General features: G+C 32.7%; 1 protein-coding gene across 20 annotated transcripts in view; it reads right to left on the reverse strand.

Annotated features, from left to right (window-relative positions):
- The window catches only part of LOC114342206 (twitchin), a 159,817-nt gene that overhangs the window by 110,756 nt on the left and 32,075 nt on the right, over nucleotides 1-16,986 (reverse strand). For all 20 annotated transcript variants that reach the window (XM_050663424.1, XM_050663425.1, XM_050663413.1 and 17 more), the window contains exon 4: nucleotides 9,832-9,994. In XM_050663424.1, coding sequence (XP_050519381.1) covers nucleotides 9,832-9,994 — 163 coding nt within the window. The remainder of the gene's footprint in view (nucleotides 1-9,831; nucleotides 9,995-16,986) is intronic.

A 16,986-nucleotide genomic window follows, 5' to 3' on the forward strand; every position in this document is an offset into this window, starting at 1 on the left:
TCTTTACTGAAATGTTGAAAGAAGGGAAAGAAGAAATCTTACAAACATTAAGAAATCTATTTAATCAGTGTCTACATAAAGGAGAAATACCCGACGAATGGAACGAAAGTCTTACAATCCTGCTATTTAAGAAAGGCGACAGAAAAGACATAAAAAAATTACAGACCCATCTCACTGCTGTCGCAAACGTATAAACTATTCATGAGGTTTATCAACAACAGGCTAACACACAAATTGGACTCGTATCAACCAGTAGAGCAGGCAGGATTCCGAAAGGGATATTGCACCGCTGACCATCTTCTAACAATTAGGACACTAATAGAAAAAGCTAACGAATACCATATAGATCTGCACTTAGCGTTCGTTGACTACGAAAAAGCATTTGACAGCGTGGAAATGTGGGCAATAGAAAAAGCTATAAACAACTGTAGAATAGATTCCAGATAAAGAATGCTAATACATAATATATATAAGAAAGCAACAATGACAGTACAATTGGAAGAAACCACAAAACCCATACCAATTAACAGAGCAGTGCGACAGGGAGATGTTATTTCTCCTAAACTATTTACATTAGCACTGGAAGATGTTTTCAAAACACTGGAATTTACAAACATGGGAATAAACATAAATGGAAAGAAACTAAACCACCTAAGATATGCAGACGATGTAGTAGTCATAGCATCAAGTTTTGAAGAACTACATACCATGATAACCGAACTAGCAAATGAATCCGAACAAATAGGTCTAAAAATGAATTTTGCCAAAACAAAAACAATGACAAACACACAAGATAATAGAAACGTAATACTAAACGACACCACAATAGAAGCGGTTAATGATTATATATATTTGGGACAGATGATAAAAATAAATAAGGAAAACCAAACAGCGGAGGTAAAAATAAGGGTCAGATTAGTCTGGGCAGGATTTGGAAAATTAAAATGGGTCCTAAAGAATAAAAAAATACAAAATACTTAAAAACAAGAGTGTTTGACCAGTGCATACTCCCAATTCTCACATACGCATGCCAAACATAGACCTTGACCAAGGCAAACATGGATAAAATAATGAAGACACAAAGAGCCATGGAGAGAGCAATGTTAGGAGTAAAATTGACAGACAAAAAGCAAAACAACTGGGTAAGAAATAAAACAAAAGTCAAAGACGCAGGACAACATATAGCCAGACTAAAATGGAGCTTCGCAGGTCATAACGCTAGACAAACGGACAATAGGTGGAATAGCACGATACAACAATGGAGACCATGGACAGGAAAGGGAGCAAGAGGACGACCCCAGATGAGATGGGGAGACGACATTAAAAAGATAGGAGGAACGCACTGGAAACAGAAATCACTAAACAGAAGCGAATGGAGGAAACTGGGGGAAGCCTATGTTCAAAATTGGACGAATTAAAGGGCAAAAAAAGAAGAAGAAGAAGAAGTATTATCTCTAGGAGTTTTTCGGAGAAGTGATGGGATCAGTTTTTCAGCTTTTTCTTCTTCTTCATGTGCCATCTCCTCTAAGAAGGTTGGCAACCATCATGGCAATTCGCACTTTAGATACCGCTGCTCTAAAGATATCAGAAGAAGTGCAGTTAAACCAAGCTCTCAAATTGTTTAACCAGGAGATGCGTCTTCTTGGAGATGCGATTCCAGGAGATGCGATTTTTTTAATATGTTATAGATTTATTCTTGAAGAATATCGATATAATAATATTGTTGCTAAACAGATAAGTGTAATTGTATACCGGGTGTAAAAAAGATAGTGTGTTTTTTCCTCAAAGTTTAGAAAACCCTGTGGAATATTCTAGCGTATATAAAATATTGAAATTAAAACTTAACTGTAGCCTTAGGATTTCTTAACTTTCTGATTTTTGATTCATTCGCTTACGTTGGATAATAAAAAAGTTAGATACTTTAACAACTAGCAACGTTTTTCATCAATACAGGGTGTTTCTAAATAAGTGCGACAAACTTTAAGGGGTAATTCTGCATGAAAAATAATGAATGTTTGCTTTATAAATATATATCCGAAAATGCTTCATTTTCGAGATACGGGATGTTTAAGGGGTAATTCTGCATGAAAAAATAATGACAATTTGCTTTATAAACATATGTCCGCAAATGCGTCGTTTCCGAGATAAAGGATGTTGAATTTTTTCTTACAAACTGACGATTTATTTATTGCTCTAAAACCGGTTGAGATATGCAAATGAAATTTGGTAGGTTTTAAAAGGTAGTTATTGCGCATTTTTTTACATACAATTAAGAAATTTATATTCACCATTGGCGTGAATACGGGTCTTATTACCCGGTCATATTTCCCGTATGCACACCAATGGTGAATATAGGATTCTTAATTTTATGCTAAAAAATGCGCAATAACTACCTCTTAAAACTTAGAAAATTTCATCTGCATATCTCAACCGGTATTAAAGAAATAAATAAATCGTCAGTTTGTAAGAAAAAATTCAACATCCCGTATCTCGGAATCGAAGCATTTGCGTTTGTTTATAAAGCAAACGGTCATTATGCTTTCATGCAGAATTACTGCTTAAAGTTTGTCGCACTTATTTAGAAACACCCTGTATTGATGAAGAACGTTGCTAGTTGTTAAAGTACCTAACTTTTTTGTTATCCAACATAAGCGAATGAATCAAAAAGCAAAATGTTAAGAAAGCCTAAGGCTACAATTGAGTTTTAATTTCAATATTTTTCAAAACACACTATCATTGTTACACCCGGTATACAATGACACTTATCTGTTTAGCAACAATATTATAACATCGATATTCTTGAATAAAGCTATAACATATTAAAAAAATTACTAAAATCGGACAACAGGAGTAGGAAATAGGAGACATCAAAAATGTCCCATTTTTAAGGTGGTGCGTTAATTTTGATGCTTGTGTATAAAACCATAAAAGACAATTGTGTATGGGTGATTTTATAGCTGTAGAAAAAAAAAACGAAAAATGAAGTAATCTGGACTAACACACGTGATTCCCAATATAACGTGAAAAATGATTCAAATGTTTCACATTTATCTATTTAGAGAGCATCCAAATTATTTATAGGAACTTTTGAAACAACAAAATGCCTCCATTGGATCCAGAGCCAAGTCAAAAAAAGCTGAGAATGTAAATAGGTTACATAACGAGTGGTCAAGTTCTGAAATCGTTTAAATTATATATGCTTTAAAAACACATTATACAGGGTGTAACAGAAAGGTAGGTCATACATTAAATCAACTGTTCTGGGACCAAAAATAGTTCGATTGAACCTAACTTACCTTAGTACAAATGTGCACATAAAAATAGTTACAGCCCTTTGAAGTTACAAAAAGATAATCGATTTGTCTAATACATCGAAAACTGTTAGATATTTTTTATGGAAAATGGACATGTGGCTTTCTCATGACAGGGACATTTAAAAAAATAACAGAAATTTGTGCACCCCATAAAAATTTTATGGGGGTTTTTGTTCCCTTAAACCCCCCAAATATTTGTATACGTTCCGATTAAATTATTATTGTGGTACTATTAGTAACACAATGTTTTTAAAATTGTTTGCCTCTTAGTACGTTTTCGATAAGCCAGTTTTTATCGAGATAGTTTGAACATTGTAATCCAACACATATTGTAAATGGTTAAGTGAGATTATACAGGGTGTCCAGAAACTCTAGCGACAAACGAATACAGGAGATTGCTCAGGTAATTTAAGACAATTTAGCCCAATTCATCTAGTCCGAAAATGCTTCCTAAAGGAGCTAGAGCTATTTGAAGATGGCGTCTGGTAATTGGTTTTTCTTAAATATCTCCAGAACGCTTATATTTATAAAAACGAAAATTGGTACACATACTTATCTTCAAGAGGTAAATCGATTCCATGCATTGCAAATTTCTAGTACCGGTCACAGGCGTCCGTTTTGGGTAGGGGAACAGTTATATTATCGCATAACTTTTTTCTTTTTAATTTTGAAGCATTTTTGAGTCTAGATTATTAAAATGTGAGGTATTATGGTACTAAAAGGTACTCTTAGTTTAAGTCGATAGAATACACCGTTTTCTAGAAAAATCGATTTAAAAATTTTTCATTGTTTTAATATCAATAAAAAATTTGAAAAAAAACTATTTAGAAAAAAAACTGGTAATTTTATTTAAATTCTACAGATGAATCGATTTCATTAATTGCGAATTGCTAGTACCGGTAATATGCGTCCGTTTTGGGTAGGTCAACGGTTATTTTATCGCATAACTTTTTTGTCTTCAATTTTTAAGAATTTTTGACACTAGACTATTAAATTATGAGGTATTCTAGTACTAAAAGTTACTCTCGGTTTAAGTTGGTAAAATACACCTTTTTTTTTTGAAAATTTGTTTCTATTTTTTTTTTAAGTTCAGGAAACCAAAAATTTTCAAATCGATTTTTCTAGAAAACGGTGTGTCCTATCGACTTAAAGCAAGAGCACCTTTTAGTACTAGAATACCTCACAATTTAATAATCTAGTATCAAAAATGCTTCAAAGTTAAAGACAAAAAAGTTATGCGATAAAATAAACGCTGCCCCACCCAAAACGGACGCCTATGACTGGTACTAGAAATTTACAATGGATCGAATCGATTTACCTCTGGAAGATAAATATGTTTACCAATTTTCGTTTTTCTAACTGGAAGCCTTCTGGAGGTATTCAAGAACAACTAATGACAAGACGCCATCTTCAAAGAGCTCTAGCTCCCGTAGGAAGCATTTTCGGACTAGGTGAATTTGTAAATTGTCTTAAAATTAGCTGAGGAATCTCCTGTCTTCGTTTATCGGTAGAGTTTCTGGACACCCTGGAGAGACTTGGTAATAATATGAAAACATATTACATTTTTATTATAATTTAAATTTTGTTAGGTGCTCAGAAATTTTGAAACATATTAAAAAAGAATCCGCATCTCGATAAAAACTGGCTTATCGAAAACGTACTAAGTGGCAAAATTTTTTAAAAATAGTGTGTTTAACTAATGGTGCACAATAATATTTTATTGGAACGGGCAAAAATATTTGGGGGTATAGATTTTGACAGGGGTAGAATTGTTGCCTATAGAGATACGGGTTTGTCGTATCGCGAAATTGGCCGTGTCATGTTAATTGTACGGCAATGACGCTTATGCGTGTGTGAGTAAACGAAGGTAGAGGAACACTAAGAAGACCAACTGGCCAACCGAGGCGTACCACTTTAGACTACTGGCTCTGCAAGACCGTTTTACTACTACGCGTCAAATCGCTGACCAATGGTTTGGAATAGCAGGTAGTCCTGTTACTATGCGTACACTTTACCGTCGCATTCGAGCCTTTGGACTGGTTTCATTCAACTCATGACTAGTGCTTCCTTTGACTACGGACCATAATCATCAACGTTTGAATTGGTGCAGAGAACGACAGCATTGGGTGGCAGAATGGCATAATGTAGGATTCATCGATTAATTGCGATTTTGCTTAGGAATGCATGATGGTCGCAGGATGGTAAGACGCCGCCGTGGAGAACGACGAGATATCGGGTTTGCTCTTGAGAAGCATATACACAGGACAGTTGGAGTACTGGTTTGGGAGGCAATTGCCTATACTATAGTATCCGATCACCAGTTGTATTTATTCGAGGCAGTATGACAGCTCTACGTTATGTTAATGACATCTTACAAACCACTTTACTGCATTATCTAGACGGTCGTTGACACGTCTGTTTTTCAGCAGGACAACACGTGTCCCCATATTGCTCGTCGAATTATGGACTTTCTCAAAGAAGCTGGCGTTAATGTTTTGCCGTGACCACTCCGTTCACCGGATTTAAATCCTATCGAACATGCATGGGATATGATGGGAAGGCGACTGTCCACTTTGCACAATCCTCCACAGATGCTGACACAGTTCATCCATGAAATTCAAGTTGCTTGGAACGAGGTGCCACAAGGAGACATCGATCATCTTATTTTGTCAATGCCTAGACGTTTACAGGAATGGATTCAGCTACGGGGTCGCCAAACACATTATTATTTTTTTTATTGCATGTTAATAAAAATTCTTTCCAACGTTGTCGTGTCATTCTTGATGTAAAGGATGTAAATGTTGTAATTCTTGACAAAATATACAGGATGTTCATTTAAAAAATTGTATATTTGCTGTAGCACGTAGTCATAGAATAAGGCATATTATCCAAGCCTGGAGAATATCATTGCTTACATTTTTTCTAAATATTTTTTTTGAGATTCTATACCATAATGCAGCAGAATTATTGACCAATGGTGTACTAAAAACTCACCCTGTATGTATAATTATTAGTTATTTTTTGGCTTTTTCAAAAACTCTCTATTTATTTACCTAGGATGCGTGCTGACGTACACATTGATGATATTAAAATAGACTATACACTGTTCTTAATAAAAATTTTATTTTTACATTTTTGAAATGACCTACTTCAAATCTACCTTTCAAGTTAGAAATGCGATCCACATGCTGGAATTTCTAAAAATAATTTTCTTTAAAAGAAAGCTTCTACATAAATATACAACACTATCTGGTTTAATTATAGCACATTTATTAAGACGTTGTATACAGTAGCAAGATAATTTAAGAGTTCCCAATGTTCACATTACTTGTCCCAATAAATTTGTAATATTGAAAACTTAGTTTCATAAAATATTGAAGAATATTACAGTTTACTAGAAACTACACAAAAATCTAAACAGACCACATTCACGTCTTTCGGTCCAGTCTCTGGTCAAAAACTATCTCTAAACAGAAATTAAAAGCAGGATGCGAAACGTGGCAACACACAAACAGTATGGAACAAAAACTCCTTGTTCTGCCAATGGATTTTTGGCGCAGATCAGCAGGTATATCCAGAATAATGCCGATAACAAATGGGAGAATAAGATAAATCATGGACAGAACAACCACCATCAAAGAAGAAATGCAGTAAAAACAGCTTATCTGGTACGGACATGTACCGGGTGTCCCAATAAGAATGGCTCTCGGCCATATCTCAGGAACCGTTTATAGTAGAGCTTTGAAATAAAAATTTTTATAACAAAAGTTGCCTCAGGAAAAGCCTGGAAATTATTTTCATAATTGTGGGTCCACCGCTAGAGGGCGTAATTGAATATCAAAAATAAAAAAATCTAAATTTTACAAAATTTTCCTAATGAAGGGGCACTAGAAATCCTATTATTGTATTCTTCATCAAATTCTGCGCATATTTGATTTAACAAGTTTAACTCTACCTTTGCAAAGAAGAGGTGGGGGTGAGTGGGAACCTTGTTATGAAAAAATGGCTCTAAGTCCGGTTCTGCTAAATCAAATTTTGAAAACTGGGTCTTGTTGAAGACAGATCTTTTTCTTCAATGTAAGCGTGATAATTTTGAACTATCCTAATAAGTAATAAGCCAGCTGGGAGGTTTTATTTAATTTTTTTCAGAAATCTAGTTTTCTTTGGAAAATATTAAATACAAGTATGCATTTTTAATCATACTTTATAAAATTAGATTAAATTAGCAATAGAATAGCGAAAACCGCATGTCGATACCTTTTTTCTATCTCAAGATATCTCGAGAAACGTGTAAATTTTATACATAACTGTTACTATCACCGGTAAACTAAGTTAATGAAAACTAGTGTGCTGTGGAAAAAAACAAAATAACATTTTCCAGATTGAGAAAAACATTTTTATAACAAAAGTTGTCTCGGGAAAAATCCTGGAAATTATTTTCATAATTGTAGGTTCACCGCTAGAGGGCGTAATTGAATATCAAAAATTAAAAAATCTTAATTTTACAAAATTTGCCTAATGAAAGTGCACTGGGAATCCGATCATCGTATTTTTTATAAAATTCTACGCATATTTGATTTCACAAGTTTAAGTCTACCTTTGCAAATAAGAGGTAGGGGTGAGTGGGAACCTTGTTATGAAAAAAATGGCTGTAAGTCCGGTTTTGCTAAATCAAATTTTGCAAACTTGGTCTTGTTGAAAACAAATCTTTTTCGTCAATGTAAGAGTTATAATTTCGAACCAGCCCAATAAGTAATATGCCAGCTAGGAGGCGTTATTTAATTTTTTTCAGAAATTTAGTTTTCTTTGGAAAATATTAATATGCATTTTTAATCCTGTATTATAAAAGTAGATTAAATTAGCAATAAAATAGCGAAAACCGCATGTCGATACCTTTTTTCTATCTCAAGATATCTCGAGAAACGTGTAAATTTTATACATAACTGTTACTATCACCGGTAAACTAAGTTAATGAAAACTAGTGTGCTGTGGAAAAAAACAAAATAACATTTTCCAGATGTCAACGTATAAAAATATAATTAATTAAAACAACAATATAAAGAGAAACAATACTATTAAAATTAAATAAAACACAGAACAAAAAGAACTACTTAGTGACGACATAAATATTCAAATTGTTACCCATCATACACTACTCTAGAATACATTATCCAGAGAATACTAAACGCCATTCAAAGCATATCGAGAGCACAAATTGAGACTGCTGTTCAATCTACTCTTGAAAGAGTAAATGTTTGCAACGAAAATGATGGGCAAAAATTTGAACGTTTATGTCATCACTAAATAGTTGTTTTTATTTCTTTGTAATAGGGCTTTTCAACGCTTTTCATTTGTTTCGAGCCTCTGTCATATGCCGTATAATCCGTGTATAATATTAATATACGAGGTATGAACGAGGCTCGAAACAAATGACAGCTGGAAAATGTTTCTTTGTTGTTTCCATAGCACACTACTTTTAATGAATTATTTCGTTTACCGGTGACAGTAACAGTTATGTTTTTAAATTTACACGTTTTGTAAGATATCTCGAGATAGAAAAAAGGTATTAACATGCGGTTTTCGCTATTCTGTTGCTAATTTTGTATAATTTTGTAATATGGTATTAAAAATGCATGTTTGTATTTAATATTTTCCAAGGAACACTAGATTTCTGAAAAAAATTAAATAACGCCTTCTAGCTGGCATATTACTCAGTAAGTTGGTTCGAAATCATAACTTTTACATTGACGAAAAAGATCTGTCTTCAACAAGACCAAGTTTGCAAAATTTGATTAAGCAGAACCGGACTCACAGCCAGTTTTTCATAACAAGGTTCCCACTCACCCCCACCTCTTATTTCCAAAGGTAGACCTAAAATTGTCAAATCAAATATGCGTAGAATTTTATGAAGAATACGATGATCGGATTTCCAGTGCCCCTTCATTAGGAAAATTTTGTAAAATTTAAATTTTTTAATTTTTGATATTCAATTACGCCCTCTAGCGGTGGTCCCACAATTATAAAAATAATTTCCAGGCTTTTTCTGAGGCAACTTTTGTTATAAAATTTTTTATTTCAAAGCTCTACTATAAACGGTTCCTGAGATATGGCCGAGAGCCATTCTTATTGGGACACCCGGTACAGAGAATGACAGACCATCGCCAACCAAAGTTAATATTAAATTGGCAGTCACCTGAGCGAAAAAAAAATGAGGAAGACAGAAAACAACATGGCTTGAAGGAGTCTAAAAGGCAGTGTCAGAAAGAGATTTATGACCAGGAGACTTGGCTAGACGTGAGTGGAGACTGGGAACCGAAACGCGCAGGACAGTATAAATCGGACTATAGACTTTCTCCAAGATGCTGGCTTTAATGTTTTGCCGTGGCCACCCCGTTCACCGGATTTAGATCCTACCGAAAATGTGTGGGATCTTAATTTTTTGTATATCCTATACCTCAACACACGTATAAGTTGTTTTGTTAAAACGTTAGATAAAAAAAAGTTTAATTTGTCATACCTTGTGACGTGGACCTTCGCTAACAGCGTTGCCATTGTGGGACCAACTGACGGTTGGACGGGGATCGGCCTGTATCCTACATTCGAATAATAATTTTTTGCCATCATCTTCTTGGCGAATAGCTGGTTTCTTCGCAAAAGTGGGTGCTAGGCCGTCTATTTGTCTATGTAAAAAATAATGAATTTTACACGAAAAAAATTTAAAATCCTGGAGAAATAGTAACACAACTGCTACAAAAGATTTAGTAAAAACTACAAATCTAATAAATGTTTAATAAAGGTGTAGATAAAGCCAGAGCCTATTTTACTTCAAATCAGGCCTGAGGCACTACATAATTTTCGGGCCTCTAAATATAATAATTTAATATTAACAATAATAACTTTCAAAATAAATGTATTCATTATTTAACAGAAATACCTATAGCTGCACCAGAAATTTAAATTTTTTAAACATGAGTAAAAATTGAATAAAGGAAAGTCAAACAAAAAGGAATGCACGAATTTCCCCCTTGTTGCCATATTCTAAATTTGAAAAAATATATAGGGAATAATCAGATTTTTTTGACATGCCATTCCTATTACAGCGAGCATTTCATTGGCTATAATTAGTGCCTAGTTTATATGACGTCATTATTACATTTGACGAGATTGGAAATTATAACTGATGTCTGTCATAATATTGGAGGTTAAGTAAAATGTCAAATTATTGTTGTCAAATTATAATCTGGGAAGACGAAATACAGATATATTATTGTTATAATACAATTCAATTAAAATATCCAACAATTTGAATCAAAATCAAATCGAGAAACTAAAGTAACAGGAGTGTGCAGACAGTTCCATAGGACAGTTTATGTTTTAACCAACTTCACATCTAAAAACAAAAATCTTACATAACCTTCTATAGGACAACATGAGTTTGACACTTAGTACAGAGTTATGTTTGTTTCATACTCTTAAATACAAAGAGAAACAGTATAGCCGGTAGATGCTGTGGTAAATAAATTATATGTTTATTATTTGGCAACAGCGCTATCCTGCTAAACTTGACAGTAGCGAAAAACTAATATACGAGGAAAATGTGTTGAATTTGTTTGTCGTCAAGTTTGTACCAGTGGGTTATGATGTCATTAAATCTATGACGTGTACGCCAAATTGTTTGAATTTGACTTTAGGTAACAAACTCAAATTACTCGTTTGTTGTCAGAGATACGAAAAAAAATTATTTAGGTAAAAGTTGGAGCACAGATAAGACAATAATTTAAAAGTATTTTCAAATATACAGGGCCACCCGTATTGACAGGGTGACAAACTTGTGTTTTTTTAATGGAACACCCTGTATATTTTTACAATTTTGGATTCTTCTCGATGTCTTCTTTCTTAAAATATAGGGTTTTGTAATATTATACGAGGTGGTATAAAAGATAATTACGTTTTTTTAATTTCGTAGCAACTTTCACACCCTGTAAAATTGTAGTGACGTGACATCAAAATTTATATTGATGTTCGGAATGATTTGTTTCGTAATTCGAAATGAGTATTTTCTGAGTTTTCTTAAATGGAACACCCTGCATTTTAGTATTGTATTGAAATTATATTTTATGGTACTTTTTTATTTCTTAAGCATTCCCTATACCTAACTGCTTTAGTTTTTGAGTTATTCGTGATTTTTTAAGCCAAACATTAATTGCAACAAAATTACGTGAAATTTTATTAGGTGGCCGTGAAAATATTAAATCAAAAATAATTCTTGGAAAAAAAACACATGCTAATCTAGACTGATCCTTAATTTATTAATATTGGATGAGATATCCAAATACCTACGTAGGTAGTTAAGATTGTTGGTGCGTAAAATATTAATAAAAACATACAATATCCTACCTAGTTGGCTATGACACCAAATTTGCTCAAACATTTGACATTATACTATTTTTTTATTAGTTCCAATTGCTTTGTTATTACTTATGTGAATTTTTCTAATAAAGAACTGATTAAAATGGTTTTTGTGATATGAGAGTATAAAAAAATGTGCTACTAGCAATAAGAATTTTTCATTAGCAATTCCCTGATAGACGAGAACCAAGAAGAGAAACTTTTGAAAGTATAATACAACAGACTAGACACCTAGGTTTCAACAGACTAGGACTAGACACTTAGATTATCACTCACTGTCACTGAGTGTCACACATTAGTGTCACTCAGTGACACTAATGATTACATTTAATCCATTTTATTCATTTACAATAGTTTTTGTTCGATCAGGTTTCTCGTAATTTAAGTATCCAGTCCGTTGAAAACATTCTCGTTTACTTTCAAAAGTTTCTTTCTCTTTTTGATTGTCGTCTATCAGGGAATTGCTGATGAAAAAATCTTATTGCTTGTAGCAAATTTTTGTTATACGCTCCTAGCACAGAAACCATTTTAATCAATTCCTCATTAGAAAAATTTATATAAGTAATGGTAACAAAGCAACTGAAACTATAAAAATAGTATATTGTCAAATGTTTTAGCAAAATTGTCATAGCCAACTAGGTATGTATGTTTTTATTAATATTTTACGCACCATCAATCTTAACTACGTAGGTTTTTGGATATCTCATCCAATATTAATAAACTAAGGATGAGTCTAGATTAATATTCTTTTTTTCGAACAATTATTTTTGTTTTTATATTTTCACGGCATGCCGCGGCACCCTAATACAATTTCGCGTAATTTTTGTTGCGATTAATGTTTGGCTTAATAAGTCACGAATAACTCAAAAACTAAAGCAGTTATGTATGCTTAAGAAATAAAAAAGTACCATAAAATATCATTTCATTACAATACTAAAATACAGGTTATTCCATTTAAGAAAACTCATAAAATACTTATTCCGAGTTTCGACCAACCCTGTATATTAAAATTAAACATTTGGCTATATTAATAATTTTTAACAAGAGTAAAATATATTAAAAATCCTTTGAGCATAAATAGAAACTTTTATGTTATATCACTACAATTCTACAGGGTGTGAATGTTGGTACGAAATTAACAAAAAACGTAATTATCTCTTAAACTACCTCGTATAATATTAGAAAACCTTATATTTTATGAAAGAAGACCTCGAGGAAAACCTAAAAATGTAAAAATATATAGGGTGTTCCATTTAAAAAAACATATGTTTGTGTCACCCTGTCTATACGGGTGACCATGTATATTTAAAAATATTTTTAAATTATGGTACTCCCTCTGTTCCAACTTTTACCTAAATACCTTTTTTTCGCATCTCTTACGACAAACGAGTAATTGGACTTTGTCACACTAATGCCCCACCCTGTATATAGTATAGTATTGGTATATACATTATAGATAATAATTAAAAAAATTTAAATTGTATAATATTATATCATTTTTCTATATATAGCCAAAGATGACAGACTTTGTTGATTTAGAGAATTTCCTAAATACAACTTTACTCTTTTCAGTAGGTACCGAGAAAGATCTTTCATCTGAAGCGTAGATATATACTGTACGTTGTCAAAATACTTCGCATCTTCTAAACAAGTTTCTGAAGCACTAATACCTACTAAATTTAAAGAATGACTGACGCAAAGTACATAATGAGCGTTTTTGGATTTTTTTTAATATTCGTCTGTACGTCATGATATTTTCCTGACATTTTGCATAATTTTTTGCTGATCTTTCCTTTCCCCATTAAAATGCGGGCCCGAGACAGGTGCCTCACGGGCCTAGTGGTAAAATAGGCCCTGGATAAAGCCATATACATCACAAATGAAGTTTCTTCCTACATGTCAATGTAATTGGGCAACCTATGTACCTATAATATTAAAGAGAAGAGTGAGATAGGGCTGTGTACTTTCACCCTTACTATTTAATATATACTCCGAAGAGTTATTTACACAAGCACTGTACAGAAGGGATCAAGACAACTGGTGAAAATATAAATAACATTCGTTATGCTAACGATACAGTCAATATCGCTGATACTGAGAAAGACCTGCAGACGCTACTAAACACAATTTGTGATACTAGGGAACAGTTTGGTTTAACAATAAACATAAGAAAAACAAAAACCATGGTTATGAGTAAGAGGGGTAAAGTAATAACAAGGATACAGATAAAAAATAAAGATATTGAATGAGTGGAAAAACTGAAATACTTAGGAGTCTAGATTACGAAAGATCTAAATCCGGAATCAGACATTCAACCAAGCAGCCTTTTTGAAGACGAGAAAATTTCTGAGTAAACAAAGACTCAATCTGCAAATCCGATATCTTATGGTAGCATATTATATCCACTCTATTTTTCTTTATGGTACCGAAGTTTAGACTGTTAATGTTGACTTAATGAGAACGCTGAAAGCTTTTGAGATATGGCTTTTTCGAAAAATGTTGAAAATGCCCTGGACCGATCATATAACCAACGAAATAATGTTGCACAGAATGGGAAGAGACAGAGAACTGTTGACCACCATTAAAAGGAGAAAGACAGCATATTTGGGACACATACTTAGAAATGATAAGTACGAGTTGTTGCAGCTGATTATGAAGGGTAAAATAAAATAAATTTGTCTCATATTGAAAAGCTCAGAAGAATAATAATTGAGTACAAAGTGAATCTGAACATTCTACTTTTGGCTCAGACAAATTGGTAGTTTTAGTTTAAGCCACTTTAGCGCTATGACGAATTTTCATTATAGTTTGTAGTAGTAAAAAAACAACAGGTTATTTTTAAATGTATAGTATTTTTGAGCCAATTATACATAATGAGTCGTTAGTTACACTCGTATGAGTAACTAATAATCGTCGCAATGTTTTGGCACTCTCGCCTGTTTTCTATGCATGGGTAAAAAATGTAGGGGCAAGGTTTTGGGACGTGCATCAATATCCGAAATGTGTCACCAACATCCCAAAATATAGAAATGAGTCGTTTAGGAATGTATTGGGAATATTTCTGTTGGCATGACTCAGAAAGTACTGATTACTTAACGAATGTCTATTCGCTTACTAATACTAGCTTAGTAATATTAGAAAATATATACAGAGAAGCTACATGTATTATTAAAATACATGTAAACCCAAAATCTCAAATGGGTATGAGTATGGATAAGAAATAGGCAGTGACCACTACCTACTGGAAACTATATTTAACAGCAAAGGAATAGAAATAAAAATCAGAGAAGATAAGAATAAGAAATACAAAGAAATAATTAAAATATAGAAACTAAGGGAAGAAGTAACAAAAATCTGATATAAGAAATTAGAGAAAGAAATGGACAAAGAAAGAGAAATGAGAGAAATAGTAGAAAAAGAATGGGTAAAATTTAAAAATGCTATGATAAATCTTGTAAAGCTTCTGTTTCATCCGTGTTCTCCTCTGATCTGCCAATTGCATTGTTTTCATTTTTCTTTGCTTTTACTTGCTCTCCTTTCAACAGTTGTTCGAAATGTTCTCTCCATTTTCACAAGATATAACAGGAAAGAGAAACGGACACCATAGTAGAATAGAGAGGTAAAAACCGAAATAACAGAAACGAAGAAATTGTTAAAAGAATACCTACAAGACAAACCGGAACAAAATATGAAAAATATAAAACACAGATAATAAAAGTTAAAAAAGCCAAAAATGAGAAAAAGAAAAGATAAGACAAAATCGGAGAAAAAATGGAAAGAAAATGTAAAATTGCTTTATAGAACACTGAAAAACCAATAAAGTAAAATAAATAAATAAAGTTTAAAGAAATAATGACCAAAAACGGACCAATATGAACCGATGATAATGAAAAGATGGAGAGAAAGAACATTTCAAACAGCTGTTAAACGGCGAACAATGAAAAGCAAAGGACAATGAAAACAACGTAATTGGCGGATCAGAGGAAAATACTGAGGAAACAGAAGCTATACAGGAAGAAGAACTAGAGGTAGCAATAGGAGAGATAAAGACCGGGAAAGCTCCTGAGGACAATGAAGTTAGTCCAGAAATATTGAAATATATAGGAGAAAAAGCAAAGAAAAGATTATTATTATACATTCTAAATCTAATATGGAAGAAAAAACTATTGCCTATAAAATGGTCAAATGCAATAAGTGTACTAGTGAACAAGAAAGGAAGCACAAGAGACTGTCAGAACTATAGAGGAACTAGAAAGAAAAATCAGCGTAGAAATAGAAGATAAACTAGAGGACGTACAAAGCGGATTCAGAAAAGGACATAACACGCAATACCATATATTCACTATGCAACAGGCAATAGAGAAAACCTTAAAGAAAATTAGAGGATACATAAATTTTATAGACATGGAAAAAAATTTGACTCAATCGAAAAGAAAACTATATGGGAGACCCTGTAAAAGAAACATACAGTGCGTCCATAAAGTAACGCATAAATTCATTATTTCGTAAACCGGCGATATTAAGGAAAAATCCCGAGACCGGTCGATTTTTATTTTTAAATTCCGATTTTTTGGCATATATATCATACTAGTGACGTCATCCATCTGGGCATGATGACGTAATCGATGATTTTTTTAAATGAGAATAGGGGTCATGTGATAGCTCATTTGAAAGGGTATTCAATTCTCTATTCACTAATATAAACATTAACATATTTATTTATACAAGGTGCTCAAAAAACATTTTTTTCATTAAAATAGTTAATACAAAAAGAAGAATGTATGTAATTTATTTCATTCAAAATACGTTTTACTGTTGTCAGAAAACAGGAAAAAAAATGTTTATTTGACAAATAAATATTGTTTTTCGCTTAAATTCAATGTTAAAGCTGCCACCCACCTGTCTCTTAGCAGTTTGAACATTTCGTTTAAACGAAAATCAATGTTTATTTGCCAAATAACATTTTTTTCTCTTTACTGACAGTAGTAAAATGCATTTTGATTTAAAATAAATTACATATATTCTTCTTTTTGTCTCACTTATTTTAATTAAAAAAATGTTTTTTGAACACCCTGTATAAATAATTATGTTAATGTTTATATTATTGGATAGAGAATTAAATACCCTTTCAAATGAGGTATTACATGACCCCTGTTCCATTTAAAAAATCATCGATTACGTCATCACGCCCAGATGGATGACGTCACGAGGATGACATATATGCCAAAAAATCGTCATTTAAAAATAAAAATCGACCTGTTTC

This window comes from Diabrotica virgifera, chromosome 10 (genome assembly GCF_917563875.1).
Source record: "Diabrotica virgifera virgifera chromosome 10, PGI_DIABVI_V3a".
Classification (NCBI taxonomy): Eukaryota; Metazoa; Arthropoda; class Insecta; order Coleoptera; family Chrysomelidae; genus Diabrotica; species Diabrotica virgifera.